Source organism: Puma concolor, chromosome A1 (genome assembly GCF_028749965.1).
Source record: "Puma concolor isolate L17-30 chromosome A1, mPumCon1.1.hap2, whole genome shotgun sequence".
NCBI classification, from domain to species: domain Eukaryota; kingdom Metazoa; phylum Chordata; class Mammalia; order Carnivora; family Felidae; genus Puma; species Puma concolor.
This window is the reverse complement of record NC_141667.1, coordinates 129,491,294-129,507,297: the sequence shown is the minus strand read 5'-3', so window position 1 is coordinate 129,507,297 and position 16,004 is coordinate 129,491,294. Positions and strand designations below refer to the sequence as shown.

General features: G+C 36.1%; 1 protein-coding gene across 1 annotated transcript in view; it reads right to left on the bottom strand.

The window, feature by feature from the left end:
- SAR1B (secretion associated Ras related GTPase 1B) overlaps positions 1–16,004 on the bottom strand; it is a 28,299-nt gene that overhangs the window by 5,505 nt on the left and 6,790 nt on the right. Inside the window, exons 2-6 of the mRNA XM_025923680.2 lie at positions 12,206–12,282; positions 8,025–8,144; positions 3,704–3,769; positions 2,108–2,211; positions 790–921 (exon numbers count right to left, since the gene is read on the bottom strand). Of these exons, the coding sequence (XP_025779465.1) occupies positions 790–921; positions 2,108–2,211; positions 3,704–3,769; positions 8,025–8,144; positions 12,206–12,263 (480 nt within the window). The 5' untranslated portion in view covers positions 12,264–12,282. The remainder of the gene's footprint in view (positions 1–789; positions 922–2,107; positions 2,212–3,703; positions 3,770–8,024; positions 8,145–12,205; positions 12,283–16,004) is intronic.

Below are 16,004 nucleotides of genomic sequence, written 5' to 3'. Positions count from 1 at the left end.
CTAAACAAGGCCATCTCCTAAAAATGGGGAGTTGACTTACTGAAAAGAAGACACAGAAAACAGACCAAAGTCTACCCTAACATAGGAGTCTCCTTCCAAAGACTGTAGTATGTCTCTACTCTGAAAGAATAAATATAACCAAGGAAATTTTGTGAACTCAGATTTTCCAATACTAAGGTCCCTCCCCCAAATAAATACTAGTAGAAATGCATGCAAAAATAATGTGTCTTAAAGCTTATTATAAAGTATTATGTTTACAAAATCCCCCAAACACTCCTGTGTTCAACTTTACATTTTATTTTGATCTCTGATGAACTCAGGGCCTAAATACACGACCAGAATGCTTAAACGTTCAAGTACGTTCTTTAGTGGCTAATTCTGAAAATCTATGATGAATAAAACTCTGGAAGCTTTAATTTAGTTTCCCATAAGCATGAGCTTTGATATGTTTATCACCAAGAAAAGGTTTCATTCAGTGGTAGAAATATAACCCATGAGGACATTAAAAAAGACTGAAATGTAGAAAGGACAGTTTTTAAGGGAAAAAAAAAATTTAAAAAGACATTTGGTTGTACACTTGAAACTAATGTTACAGGTCAATTATACCCGACAACAACAACAACAAAAAGGCAGACCACCAGTTGGGCTAATAATAACCATGATTACTATTAGCACTAGTATTGGAATACAGTATTTCAGAAGATAAAAATAAATAAAACATTAAATTAAAAGACACTTATACTGTCAAATGAAATAGTCACACTTGTCCAAAAAAATTATTTTATTTACCTTTCCTGTTGTCTGACCATATAAACCAAACATCTCTCGCAACCTCTCTTCACTGATGGCTTCAGGTCTGTCAATCTTATTCCCAAGAATCAATATAGGCACATTAGCAATGGTTTCATCTGTCATCAGTGACTGAAATAAAACAAAAAATGAAAGACAAGATGTTGATATGAAACCATCTAAAAGGCTCATTATGACAAGACCCCAAATGAGTATCAAAGACTCATACTCTATCATAATCATGTCAGTTTTGCAAGCTATCTTTGGCAAACTTTTCCCACATTTGAGTGAGCTCAGAGGCGACTGGCTGGCTGAGTCAGTAGAGCATGTGACTCTTGATCTCGGGATTTTGAGTTCGAGCCACACCTTGGGTGTGGAAATTACTTAAAAAAAAAAAAATCTTAAAAAATAAAAAATAAAAATAAAGTGAGCTCAATGAAACCATTAGCTCAATTCTTCTGTTTCCCTAAATTTCCTTCTGTAAATGCTCAACTCTACTCACTCTGAATCACTAAGGTACTAAAATGAACACCTTGAAGGTGGGCAGAACTGGTTTCAATTCTAGTTCTGCTGCTTATGAATTGTGAGATCTTGGATAAATAAGCCTCATTGAAGTTCAAAGAGAATTTAGAATAGTAGCACCTACCTTATGGAGTTGATTTGAGAATTAAATGAGTTAATATACACGTGCCTGGCACAAAGTAAGTAGTCAGGAATTCCCTGACCCTGTTCCATGACCACAGAACCTACCTGGACTTTTCCACATGAACAATTATTTACTTGCCTGCTACAGGAAGACACATGGTCAGGTCAAATCATGCAATTTCTTTCTCTGTGGTCCCAGATCTAGCCCTGGCCCTCCCTGCTGTTCTGAATCCCTTTACAAAGCAACTGTCCTGGGAGAGGAGAGAAGTGGCTACACGTGACCTGCTCACTCCTGGAAGTGGTGACAAAGATAGTATGTTATACCATTTCCAGGTTCCAGACAACTCCCGAAGAAAATGGCATCCTAGGATGATCAGGGACTCAAGACCAAACCACTCCAGGTATGTTGCAGACATGAAATAAAATACAAGGCACGCTGCACAAAGTGAGCTTAGGTCTTCGGGAAGAAAGTCTGTGTTAGCACTTCCTCCATAGCTACAATTATTCTAAGCTACTGTCTCTGCATTCCTAGCAGAATAATCACTGAGCTCCACAAACTGCCAGGAGTTATATCAGAGGCTGCACAAAAGCTGCACTCTGATACTTAGATCTCCAACCTATTTCCTCAAGCTTACCAGAATGATTCAACTATGTTTAGTTTTAGTTAACTTACATCAAGTTCTTCTTTTGATTCTAACAGCCTTTCATGGTCTGCACAATCCACCAGAAATACAATGCCATTGATAGCAGGAAGGTAGTTTTTCCACACTCTTCGAGCTAACAAAAACAATCAGGAGTTAGATTTTATTTGCTGGTCAAACCTAGCAGATGGTTTGATGGAAGAGTCCAACAAGATTTCAAGTGTAATTATCCCTTAGATGCTACTACTTCACTCAAGTTAATCTTTAACCTGGTGTTGCTAAATCTTTCCAGAAGAACAAGAAAGGCTTTCCTTGATGTGAGCAAGTCAAATACTTCACTCTGTCCCAATTTTCCCATGTTAGCAGTGGAATTAATATTTGCTACCAATGGACAATGATGCACATTAAGTTCATTGGATGACTGCTATTTTTTATATGCGGTATTCATTTTTTGACATTTCTAGTTTATCAGTTTTTTTGGCCACTGATAAATTTGTAGTCAGTGACAGAAGGAAGTCAGTACTGGGTACAGATTTGTTAAAACAAAAGCTAACTGTGTAACAGAAATTAACTAAAGTCAACGAAACCATTCAGGTAATATTTTCCATGACGGGTTTTAAAGGAAAGTTTTAGGGGTGCCTTATGGGTAAGCAACTTTTTTCTGACTTCAGTTTTATGACATATCTTAAAAACAATACAGACATTAAGTCTCAGACAAACTCCCTTAGGTTCCAATTTTCTCTAACCATTATATTCTGGAAAGTACTTCATATATATTTCAAACAATTATTATGTCTCCAAATGTGCATTCACTAGCCACAACCTCTTAAAATCTTTTCAACTGTTTGTCATAAGAGGTTTTTACAATGCCCACAAACTTTGTAATATTCATTATTTATGAATTACCATGTGCTGGGTACTGCCATGTCTTTTGAGGGACATAAAAAACGGATTCTAGTTCCAGAAAATTTAGAAGAGACAACACAGTCTTTTCCAAACTTGCAGACGTTTACACAGATGCACTAAACACCACAGAAGTACAGTTGAGAGCACTCATAGGTGAGAGTGGCTTCTCAGGGGCAGTAGCCACAATTACACTGGGCCCTGAAGGTGGGTTACTCCTGTGCAGATGGGGGTGGCATGAATTAAAAACACATAGGTGTGAGAACACCAAGGGGTTTGGTTTGGTTAGAGTACAGAGAATAGGAAAGGGAACAGTGGAAAATAAAAACAAAAAATAAAGTGGGATCAGATTGCAGAGATCCTCAATGCCAGGTCAAGGAGTTTGGTTTTATTTGTAGGTCAGCCATTGAAAGTTTTTAATGCATAGCAGTAACATCATCATAATGTAATTGTGACCATCAGTGAGATATGGATTGGAACAGAGAACAGAACCTCAATTTTGCTTACACACTTTACACCAAAAGCAATTCAGATTTAAATTGACCAGGGGTATCATAAAAATCACACTTTGCTTTAAAGCTTATCTGGGGATAATAGTTTTTAAATTTTAAGTCTACTCTGGCCTTTCTTGAATAGAATGAGATTTCATGCACAGGAAAATAATGGCTACATTTTTATTATGTTAAAATAAAATAAAGCTATTTATAAGAGTCATAGAATCTTACCTTGAACATGTCCACCCAGATCAAAAGTTGTAAAGGTCATGCCAGCAATGGTTAGTTCTTCTGAAGCTAAATAATAATACAAAATATTGTTACAAGAAAATCAGATTCCATTCATGGTATATATTGCTACTTTGGTTTATTTTAACTGCAAATAAGCTCAAATCAAACATTTAGGAATTGATAAAAGAATTTGTTGGGGCGCCTTGGTGGCTCAATCAGTTAAGTGTCTCGATTTCAGCTCAGGTCATGATCTCACGGTTTGTGGGCTCGAGCCCCACATTAGGCTCTGTGCTGAGCCTGCTTGGGATTTCTCTCTCCCAGCCTTTCTCTGTTCCTCCTCAACTTGTATTCTCTTTATCTCTCTCAAAATAAACATAAAAAAAAAAAAAGAATTTGTTGTAATTAGATATACTCCAATTTATATTGACAGTTTAATACAAGTAATGGTAATAATCTAGTATTCAGTACCCACCACAAATCCAACACTTTTGTTTTTTCCTTCTCTATTTTTCCTGCTGAAAATATTAACTATTCAGATAATTATTTGCTGTGAATTCAAGTAACTGTTTCAACCTAATAATTTTTCCTGTAATTCATTTTAGATGCTACCAGGGAAATAATTTTCCCTTGTAGCTCTCATATTATGCAAGTTACAGTCTTTAATGATAAACACAACTTTAATAAACATTCTCACCATTATTTCTTCAAACTGTTTTCTGTTCTCTCCCTTCTTCTGGGACTTCAAGTGTAAGTTTGCTAGACTGCTTGGTATTGTCCCACAAGTCACTGAGTGTTCATTTTCTTTTCATTTTTCTCTCTGTGCTTCATTTTACATAGTTCGTTTTGTGTTGACTTAAGTTCACAAGTCTTTCCTTCTGCAGTACTGGCACTAATTTACTATTAGCCTTGTCTAGTAAAAATTTCATTTCAGGTATTAAGTTTTCATTTCTACAAGTTCCACTTGGTTCTGTCTTAGATCTTCCATTTCTTTCCTCATTCTGTTCACATTTTCCTTAAATCCTTAAGCACATTCTTTGCAGCTGTTTCAACATCCTTATCTGTTAATTCCATCATCTTAGTCACTTCTGGGTCTGTCTCTACTGATTAATTTTTCTCTTGGTTGTGGATCTCACTTTCCTACTTCTTTGCATGTCTAGCAATTTTTTATTGGATGCTAGACATTGTTGTATTCTTTTGAAGCAATGTGAACTTTATTCTGGCAGGAAAACTGCTTGCGGATCACTTTTTAAGTTTTGTTAGGTTAAAGTAGTCTTTACTTTACAGCTACTTCAGCCCCATTACTAAGGTATGATTCTTCTGAAGTCTCTTTTGGAATGCCCTGTGTATTCAACCAGGTTTCTGCCTTCTGGCTGGTGGGAACATGAGTGATTCCTGGCCCCATATGAGCTCTGAGAATTATTTGGTTAACAGCCCTGCTACAGTTATTCTTTCTCCAGAAATTTTTCTGTGACTGGCCATGGGGAGTTTTACCCTGTGCACACAGATTGGTATTTAGCCACAAACATTGCTGGAGTTCTTTCTCTGCAGAGCTCCTTCCTCTGGTACTATGCCAAGCAAATTCTCATCACCTCAGCATCCCCATATTCTGGTCTCTGTCTCAACTCAGCAAGACTACTGTGTTTTGTTTGGGTTTCCTCTCCCTGCACCATGGTCTGAAAAGGATCTCTGTGATAAAGCTTGGATACAGAAAGGTTTTCCATCTCTCAGGAACCATAGTCCTCTGCTAGATATTGTCCAGTTCTGAAAACACTTGTATATATTTTTGTCCAGTTTTCTAGCTGCTTACAGTGGGAGGGTAATGCCAGACACTCTTACTCCATCAGAACCAAAAGCAGAAGTCCCTACGATCATAATGAAAGGCTCAGTGTAATTTTAACTCTTCATTACACCTGCTGAAGCCCCAGGGTACTTTCTTGTTAAAAAAGTATTTATGTAGACTCCTAAGTGAATGAATAATCAATACAGTTTGTGTTCAAAGTGTGTTTCTTTCCACAACGAAAATATAATGCTTGGATGTAGCTGGGAAACCACCTTTATGGTTACAATCCTTAATAGACTCTCTACTTTATAAAAAGTCCCAGTTTAATTAAGACACAGAAAACTCTTAATATCCCAGGAAGTCTTCCCCTTCCCAGTCAATGTCCACTCCCAGAAGCAATAATTCCAGCACCACAGGTTTGTTGTGCCTATTCTACAATTTCATATAAATGATACCATAACGTATGTAACTTTTTGTGACCAGTTTCTTCCATGCAGAATATGCACCATATGTAACAGTTTATTCCTCTTTCTTATTGAATAGAATTTCACTGTTTATCCTTTTTTTTTCTTTTTTTTTTTTCTTTTTATGGCTATTTGAGCTGTTGGGGGCAGTTGGGGGATATTACAAATAATGCTGGCATAAACACTGTTGTACAAAGATTTTGGTAAAAATATGTTTTCATTTCTCCTTGATACACACTTAGCAATGGAACTGTCAGATCATAGGGTAGATATATGTTACCTTTTCACATATGCTTTTGATTAATGCAAAATGTAAGATAAAATGAATGTGAGCTGTAGGAAAGTTGAGATGGCAACTATTTTGTGCCACTGCTTTTAGTCCTGGTACTTAGAATAATGTGTGACATAAAGTAGGTACTCAAATATTTGTTGAATAAATGAGAGCAATATCAAAAAATTTAAAAAATGGGGGCACCTGGCTGGTTCAGTCAGTAGAGCGTACACTGTATGTCTGAGCCCCACATTGGGTATAGAGATAACTTAAAAATAAGATCTTAGCCCCACTCTTTTCCCAATATAACAAAATTTTATGACGTTTTCCTTTCCAACTTCACTATCAATTTCATCGATAAAATGGTACTTTTTGTCATTGTTCTCTGTCCTTGTTCTCTGAATATTTACTGAATTAAATAACTATCATATTATCCACTTTTTGGCCCTGTTCTCAATTCTATTCTCATTTTTATTAAAAATTTTTTTAACATTTATTCATTTCTGAGAGACAAAGCATGAGTGGGGGAGGGGCAGAGAGAGAGGTAGACACAAAATCTGAAGCAGGCTCCAGGCTCCAAGGTGTCAGCATAGAGCCTGATGTGAGTCTTGAACTCACAAACTCTGAGATCATGACCTGAGCCAAAGTTGGACGCTTAACTGACTGAGCCACATAGGCATCCCTTTTATTTTTATTTTTTTAAGTATATTTATTTTGATAGTGAGTGAGTCAAAGTGAGCAGGGAGAGGCAGTGAGAGAGGGAGAGAGAATCCCAAGCAGGCTCCACACGGTGAGTGCAGAGCCCAGTGCAGGGCTTGATCTCATGAACTGTGAGATCATGACCTGAGCTAAAACCAAGAGTTGGACTATTAACCAACTGAGCCACCCAGCCACTCAATAAAACTATTAAAATTCATTTTACTCTATGTCGACTTGATTCATAGACTTTTCAACAGTAAAAGCAAGGTCACAGATATTTATAAGGCATATGTTCTAATAATTTTGTCACTTTAATGTTTACTTTATATAAAGGATAGTATGTATTATATAAAGGATGGTATGCATTAAGTGATTTACAGAATCATTGTTAATGTCTTTCAGGGTAGTCTGTCTTAAAGAAACCACAGTAAATTATTTTTTTAAACTTTTAAAACTTTGTATAAATGTATCAATAGGTGCCCTGTTTTTTGGAATAATTCTATGGTCTTTATATTAGATACTGTTGAGGTTTCTCAGATTAGAAAAATAACTGGTTAATAAGTTGAGAGTAACTAACAAAGTATAATATGACTATAATCTGCCCACACTGAAAAAGGATTAAAATAGTAGTTTTAAAATGTGAAAGAAATTAGGTTATCTAGACAAGGTAATGGTGGGGGCACCTGGGTGACTCAGTCAGTTAAGTGTCTGACTCTTAATCTCACGGTCCTCAGTTCAAGCCCCATGCTGGGCTCTGCAATGGGCATGAAGCCTACTCAAAATAAATAAATAAACAAGGTAATGGTGACTATTTATAGCCTAAGCAGTATCTGGTTGGATAGACCTCAATCATGTTATAATCCCCGAGAAAGTAACCTTAATTCCTCTATCTGGAGAAGGGTGTACAAACTGATAAGAAGATAGGAGTATTATTTCAAGATCTAAATATACACCCTGGGAGTGGGTCAGCTATTATTTACTGTATTATTTTAATAGGTCAAATCACCTGATCACAATTATCCACCAAAACCCAAAAAACTTTTGGTTAGTGCCTATGAATTATTATCACTTAATAAAGTAGTTTGTTGCATGGGGGAATATACTTACTGGGATGTAACGTCGGGACATGCTGTCCAAGTCTGTCATCTTTTAGCATGTGTAGCAATGTTGTTTTTCCTGCATTATCCAATCCAAGAAATACCAATTTACCAGTTTTCTTATATAATCCTGCAGAGTAATAAGACCTATGATTAGTCAAAGTGCTATCTGACAGATTAATCAAGTAAAATGACTTCAAATAAAAGTATAATATAAATATAATTATTTACAGTTTAGTTATTTGGATACTTTCCCTAATTACTCTAGATGTTTTATAAAGAAACACCTATTAACCTTTTGAACTTGTAAGATTTTATAAATTTGCTTGAATAAAGTTGGATTTCTAGTCTAATTTCAGTTTTGAAGAGCTATTTTAAATCTATCATGATTTGCAAATTCAGATCATTTTAAACCTAAACTTTGTCCCAATCAATGAATGTGTATTATCCAAACTTATCTGCAGTGCCAAAATGCTGATTCCCTTGACAATTTAGGAATAAATATCTATGTCCACTACTAGAGAAACAAAAAATGCTTGAGATCATGTACTTATGAAACGAGACAAAAAGGGAAATTAAAGAGATATCCATGGATGAAAATAAATTAAGTAGTTTTGACAATAAAAATCATAGTGAGTTCTTGCAATAGAAAGTTTAGGTCATTGTCAAATTTCCCTGAGACAATAAGGTTGAACTATTCATAGGATTGCATAAAACTAAAGCAACAACAAAAAAACCAAGCACATAATTTTTTAAATGTATCAACTGAGTACTGATAGATGAAGTAATAGAAAAAAGAGGGCATTGACCAGTTTATAGATTGGCATTTGTTGAGAAATTCCATATTGAGTTTTTTTTCTAAAGGCTTTTTTTCAGTTTTAGGTTCACATCAAAACTGACAGGATGGTACAGAGATTTCCAATATACTCCCTGTCCCCACACATATATATAGCCTCTCCTATTATTAACATCACTCACGAAAATGGTACATTTTTAACCAACAGTGAACCTACATTGATTGATCATAGTCACCCAGAGTTTCCTTAGGGCTTACTCTTAGTAGAGTATATTCTGTATTTTGACAAACATATAAGGACATATATCCATGATTATAATATACAAAGTATTTTCGCATAAAAATCCTATATGCTCTGCCTATTCATCCACCCTACCCGCCCTGCCCAGCAACCATTGATCTTTTTATTGTCTCTGTATTTTTGCCTTTCCAGAATGTCATATAGCTGCATATGACACATAATTGTAATCATACAGTCAATTGAGATTGACGACTTTCACTTAGTAATATGCATTTAAAGTTCCTCCATGTCTTTTCATGCCTTGATAGCTCATTTCTTTGAGCTTAGTAGTATTCCATTAAGCAAAATTCCTTAGTGCTTAGTAGTATTCCATTATCTGGATAAACCAGTTTATTTATCCATTCACCTACTGAAGGATATTTTGGTTCCTTCTAAGTTTTGGCAATTATAAATGAAGCTGCTATAAAATCTTTGTGCAGGTTCGTATGTGGCCCTAAGTTTTCAGCTCCTTTGGGTAAATGCCAAGGAGCACAAGTGTTGGATTGTATGGTAAGAGTATGTCTAGGTTTGTAAGAAACCACCAAATTGTCCTCCAAAGTGGCTGTACCATTTTGCATTCCAAGCAGTGAATGAAAGTTCTTGCTGCTCCATATCCTCACCAGCATTTGGTGTTGTCATTGTCCAGATTTTGGACACTCTTACAGGTATGTAGCAATAATGAATTTTATTTTCCATATTTAATTGTCTAACACCTATGGAATTACATGAGGACAGGGGACATAGCAGCAACTCAAAAATATGTTTACTCAATCAAAAAAATGAACTTTTGAAGACATTAGGCAATGCTAATTCAGGTTACTCATTTTTTAATAAGTCCACGCCAAAATAATACCTAACTCTTTCTCCACATTGATGCTTAAAAAGTAAATTGTTTGAAGTCCTAATGTTTTGATCACTCAGTGCCCAACAGTTCTGATCCTAAGGGGAAGATTGTCTTCCATATTTATTTGAGCTGAGATACTATATTTCTCATTTAATCATGAACTGTGACTAATAATTTTTTAAACACTTCTATTTCTTAAAATGTTTCTACACAGGTGGTTTCTAATCAGTGCAATCACAATCTTTCCTACCTTTTAAGTAGTAACAGTGCACTGGGTAAGAATCCAAAAGGGAACACCTAGGACATTTAAACTTTAATCTTGAAAGTGGGTTGGACTAAATCCTTATTTTGTGATAAGCACTGTTAAGCATTATACATTACTTCATTTAATCTTCAAAATAACTCTTTGAAGTACACATTATTCTCTTTCTTACAGAGGGGAACAAAGGCTCAAAGTTAACTTGCTCAAATGCTGAGGTCAGATCTGAGATAGAACCCATCTTTGATGCAAAAGCTTTGGTTCATTTCCATTTCTCTACACTGCCTCCTACTGTTAGCCCTATTAACCTCTTGCTCCTGCTTATGAGTCAATCTATTTTGCCTTTACAATGTAGTTCCGCATTAAATCATTTTTCTATCAACTGAGACATAGATACTTGTCACAACCCAGGTTATCCCAGTATAATGAAGTTGAAAACATTTATTTCTGACCCAGTTTTTGTACATATGTAACAAAATATTTCAGTCTGATAAAAATATGTAAGAATTCTTGAGGAGGTAGTATGGAAAGATCTGATATTTGACCTGTAGTAGAGTGACAGTATAAGATAATGTGAGGGATTTTATTTTAAAAAGGACAAAAAAGGAGCACCTGGGTGGTTTAGTCGGTTAAGTGACCGACTCTTGATTTTGGCTCAGGTCATGGTCTCATGGTTTGTGAGTTTGAGCCCCACATTGAGCTCTGTGCTGACAGTGAGAAGCCTGCTTGGGATCCTCTCTCTCCCCCTCTCTCTGCTTCTCCCCGACTCATGCTCTCGTTCTCGCTCAAAAATAAATAAATAAAAATTAAAAAAAAAAGAAAACTGGTTTTTAAAAATTTGCAAATATTGGGGCGCCTGGGTGGCGCAGTCGGTTAAGCGGCCGACTTCAGCCAGGTCACGATCTCGCGGTCCGTGAGTTCGAGCCCCGCGTCGGGCTCTGGGCTGATGGCTCAGAGCCTGGAGCCTGTTTCTGATTCTGTGTCTCCCTCTCTCTCTGCCCCTCCCCCGTTCATGCTCTGTCTCTCTCTGTCCCAAAAAAAATAAATAAACGTTAAAAAAAAAAAAATTAAAAATTTGCAAATATTGAGGTCCATATAAGAAATAAAAAGACTGATAAAATTTGATCTTAAATTTTTATCCTTTTAATATATAGTGTCAAACAAGATGTGTATTTTCCAAACAAAATTTATTTCCTTGGTTAAGATTATGTTTGTGGAAGAAAAAATATTTATATAGGAGATAACAATTCATAAGTACAGTTGTGGCCAGTTAGGAGTTACGTTGACAACTCTGTAATTACATGAAATGCTTCTCTTTGTGCCAGTTCAAGATGATGATTACATGGAGACTAAACTTAGGGTAAGATTTGAAAACAGGAGATCAGAACATCTTCATTAATTACTACAATAATAAAGTTGTATACATGGTAACATAAAAGTCAATCAAAAGCTTGTTTCACTGGAAAACATGAGAAGTTAAGAATGTCAGTAAGAGAATGAGATGCTATGATTTTTCCTCTTTAATATCTATAAAGAGAGGAAAATCACTAGTCAGAATTGCTGGGTATACAAGTCTCATTTAGCAGATTTTATGCTGCCATTTACAAGGCACTTGATGGAACATAAATTTATAATAACAAAAATAATGCAGTGAGTTTCTGTGAGGATTAAATGAGATAAAGTATCTAAAGCACTCAGAAACTTTTTAGGTAAACTGGCTAATCATAGGTAGCTACTCCTGTAAATAATATTCCTATCAACAACCTTAAAAGAGGTAGGAATTACTGTTAATTTACAGATAAGGAGACTAAGGCTAAGGTAAAGAAAGTAATTTGCCCAAGATTACATAATTTATAAGAGATATACAATGAGTAATTTGAACACATTTGTATGATTTCAAAATTCACATTCACAACTAGTGGATTATACATAAAGAGGCTCTAGACAAATAAGCACTTTTATTTAAGTAGGATTAAATGGGATAACAATAGAGAACAAAGGGCCAACATTACCTAAAAACTGTAGCACACTGCTGAAACCACTGTAAATCCAGTCAAATATGAAGGACATATCCAAATTCTTATAGAGTCTGGAAAAGAAAGTGTTTTGAATTCAGTAGTTGACATTAAACACCAACAACATTAAACATGAACTCTGAGTAAACAATCCTAGAACAACCTTCCTATAAAGAGTTTAACCATTCTTTTTTGTTGTTGTTTATTTATTTTTGAGAAAGAGAGTGCACAGTAGGTGAAAGGCAGAGAGAGGGAGATAGAAGATCCAAAACGGGCTCATGCAGACAGCGGAGAGCCCAATGTGGGGCTCGAACTCACAGAACCGCAAGATAATGACCTGAGCCGAAGTTGGAGGCTCAAGTGACTGAGCCACCCAGGTGCTCCCCGCCTTTTTTTAATGTTTATTTGAGAGAGAGTATGTAAGAGTGAACGCACAAGTGGGGAAGGGGCAGAGAAAGAGGGGGACAGAGGATCTGAAGCGAGCTCTGTGCTGACAGCAGAGAGCCTAATGCAGGGCTCAAACTCACTAACCGTGATCTCATGATCTGAGCCAAAGTTAGACACTTATCTGACGGAGCCACCCAGGTGCCCCAAGAGTTAGCTATTCTTATCCAAGGTGATCTAATCAGATACCTACTGATGCATAAAACACAAAATGCTATTAAATACAAACCAGTGGGGCTCAGTTGGTAGAACATGCGACTCTTGATCTCGGGGTTATGAGTTCAAGCCCCATACTGGGTGTAGAGCTTACTTTAAAAAGAAAGGGGAAAAAAGGCCTCTATTTTTAAAAAACAACAAAAAAAATTTTTAATTAAAATAGAAATATGAACTAGAGACCATTCTTTACCAACCACAGTGGCAAACCTGAAAATGAACTGTAATAGCTGGAACTAGAAAAGATGTGGTAAAAGATGCAGTTAGTGGCAGTATAAATTGTTACAAATCTTTTTAACGACTAATTTGGCAGTAATCTGTATGTTATACCATCTGACCCAAGAATTCTACTTTTAGAAAATGTCCTAAATATAGACAATCTTTATGTATCAAGATGTGCATCAAAGTGTTATGTAAGAAAATTTTTGGAAATAATCTATATTCAAGAGTAAGTTAAGGTATATATGGCCTATGAAATACTTACCAAAACCTTGGAGTGGAGGAAGAAAAAGCAAGGAGAAAGAGAGGAAAGGAAATTTATGATAATGAAGTAAGTTTTCAAGTCTGATTATACCTATGTGGAGTAAAACCCCCTTTTCCATTACTTTTGGTCTTTTGTAGCAAATGATATCAGGTGGTCGATTTCTGGGCTTGTAATCTTAGTGCATTTTTCAAATTTTAATCGTATTACCGAATGTTAAAAAACATTTTTTTAAAATCACACTAGAAAATACAGAGTATAGTTCAATTCAGCATTTCTTTGACATGTTCTTGATAACTAATAAAGTTAATATGGAAAGAAGAGGGGGGAAAAAAACCTCTTGAGAAATGAAAGAATATACAAAAGTATACTTTCAGATCAACAAAGTTCATTTTCTAGAGGTAAACAAAATCCAGGCCCAAAATTTGGGCCAAGTCCGAACAATTTGAAGGATTCTGCTATTTTTGACGTTCTTTAGACAAAGTGTGACACACAGCACTGCTTTCTTTAACCACCTCTCAGTCCAGTGGGCTGCCAACTGTGACCCAGACGGGCCCACCAAACTCAGAATTCCTTGAGGATAAGGTGTTTAAGAGATTACATTGCCTTGAGAGTGAGAGTCAACCTACCTCCAGTTTATAGGTGGCCTACCAGTATTTACTAGGGGATTCCCTGGATCCAGGCAATAGCCTCTCCTCTCTTTCAGTTCCTTACTTGAACTAGCAAGAGAAGAATTTTGCTCTTGAAACCAGTCCATTCCTGACTGAGAGTGACTCACAAATAACAAAGTTTCATGTGTCAGTATCACAAGAATAAAAACTAGAAGAGCAACTTATATATACACACAAGAATCCATTGTTACAAGTTCTTATTTTACTGAAGCTGAAAATTACATCTTATTCTATTATTATTCTAGGTTATGCAGAAATTGAAACTTGTAGTCACAAAAAATATATACAAGTGGTTTATCTTTTCTGAAGATTTTTAAGTAAGATATATCATAATTTTCACTGTAAAGAATCAAAGCAATGGTTTACTGAGATATTTTAATTCAATAATGATTACTAAATTCATATTATGTCCAAGGCCCTGAGCTAGACACCATAGGGGATACAAATACTAATGATAAACATGGCTTCTTCTCTTGAAAAGGTTATAGTCTAGAGAGGTAGGTTAGCTATACAAATGTAATTTAACTGAAAAAAGTTAAAACTGAATAGGATATTACCTAGGATGGTAACAACTTACCCTATAGAATTTCAAGACTTATATAAACACAAAGAAAAAAAATGCCCATATTGTAAATCATAAGCTATGAGGGAATTAATGATCATAACAACATAAAATCAGAATAAAAATAAGCAATACAACAGGAAAGGGTATGGTACCCTCACAAATATACTTTGTATTCTGTATAAGAAAAGAGAAAACCAGTCTTCCTTGCACACTTCTACAACGGTCACAAGTTGTAGGTAAGTAAAGGTTTCTTGGGTGATGTTCAGCCTGAATCTTGAAGATTAAATAAGAGTTTGCTAAGTGGTTATGAGGGCTACACTATGTGCAGTGGTGTGAAACTAAGTGGGAACAGCAAAAAGTCAGGTACTGTGAGATGATGTGACTGGTTAGGGGGCCACAAACTGAGTCACTCAACAGATGCTAACAAGGGAGGCAGGAGTCAGAATAAGAAATATGAGACTAAATTTAGGCATTTGGTCTTCCATGTTTGCTACTATAACATACGGACATAAGAAACAATACTTACTCGGTCTTTCAATTTAATAAAGCAAAGCAAACAAAAAATAGCAGTTATCCCTATGAGCACTATGATTTGTCAAGAGGTTAAAAACAGAAGCTATGGAGCCAGGACTTTACCACTTACCATTTACCTTAGCCAAGTTACTTGAATATCCTTACCTGTAAAATGGGGGTAATACTAGCTATCTGAGATGGTTGTGAAGATTAAATCAGTTACTACACACAAAGTATATAGCACAGAGTTAAGCATTCGATGTTAGCTGCTGTTACTATTATTTCTTCTACTTATATGACCTAACATACCGGGCACTTTATGTGACCACTAAGCACCCCAACAACCTTTCAAAATAAATACTGTTTGTTTTTAAATGCCTACTTACTTTTGGGGGAGAGCAAGTGAGCAGGGGAAGGGCAGAAAGAGAAGGAGACACAGAATCCAAAGCAGGCTCCAGGCTCTGAGCTGTCAGCACAGAACCCAATCCGGGGCTCGAACTCACGAACTATGAGATCATGACCTGAGCTGACGTCTGACACTTAACCAACTGAACCACCCAGGCGCCCCAATACTGGTTTTTTTTTTTTTAAGCTCTGTGCCCAGCGTGGGGCTTGAACTCAACCCTGAGATCAAGAGTCACATGCTCTACCAAAGTGAGCCAGCCAGGCATCCCAGAATAAATACATTATTGTCCCCACTTTACAGAAGAAGAAACTGAAGTTGCAATAGCTAAAACTCAAGTCTTAATGATTGGCACATCTAAGTACCAAACCTGGGTCTTACTGACTTCCAGGTCCACGCCCTTTCTCCTACATTGCAGTAGCTTTGTAACAAAATTTTAAAGGTTTATATTTGTTTAAATGATTATGTACCATTTTTTGAATCACTCTACCTTACGACTCTGACAT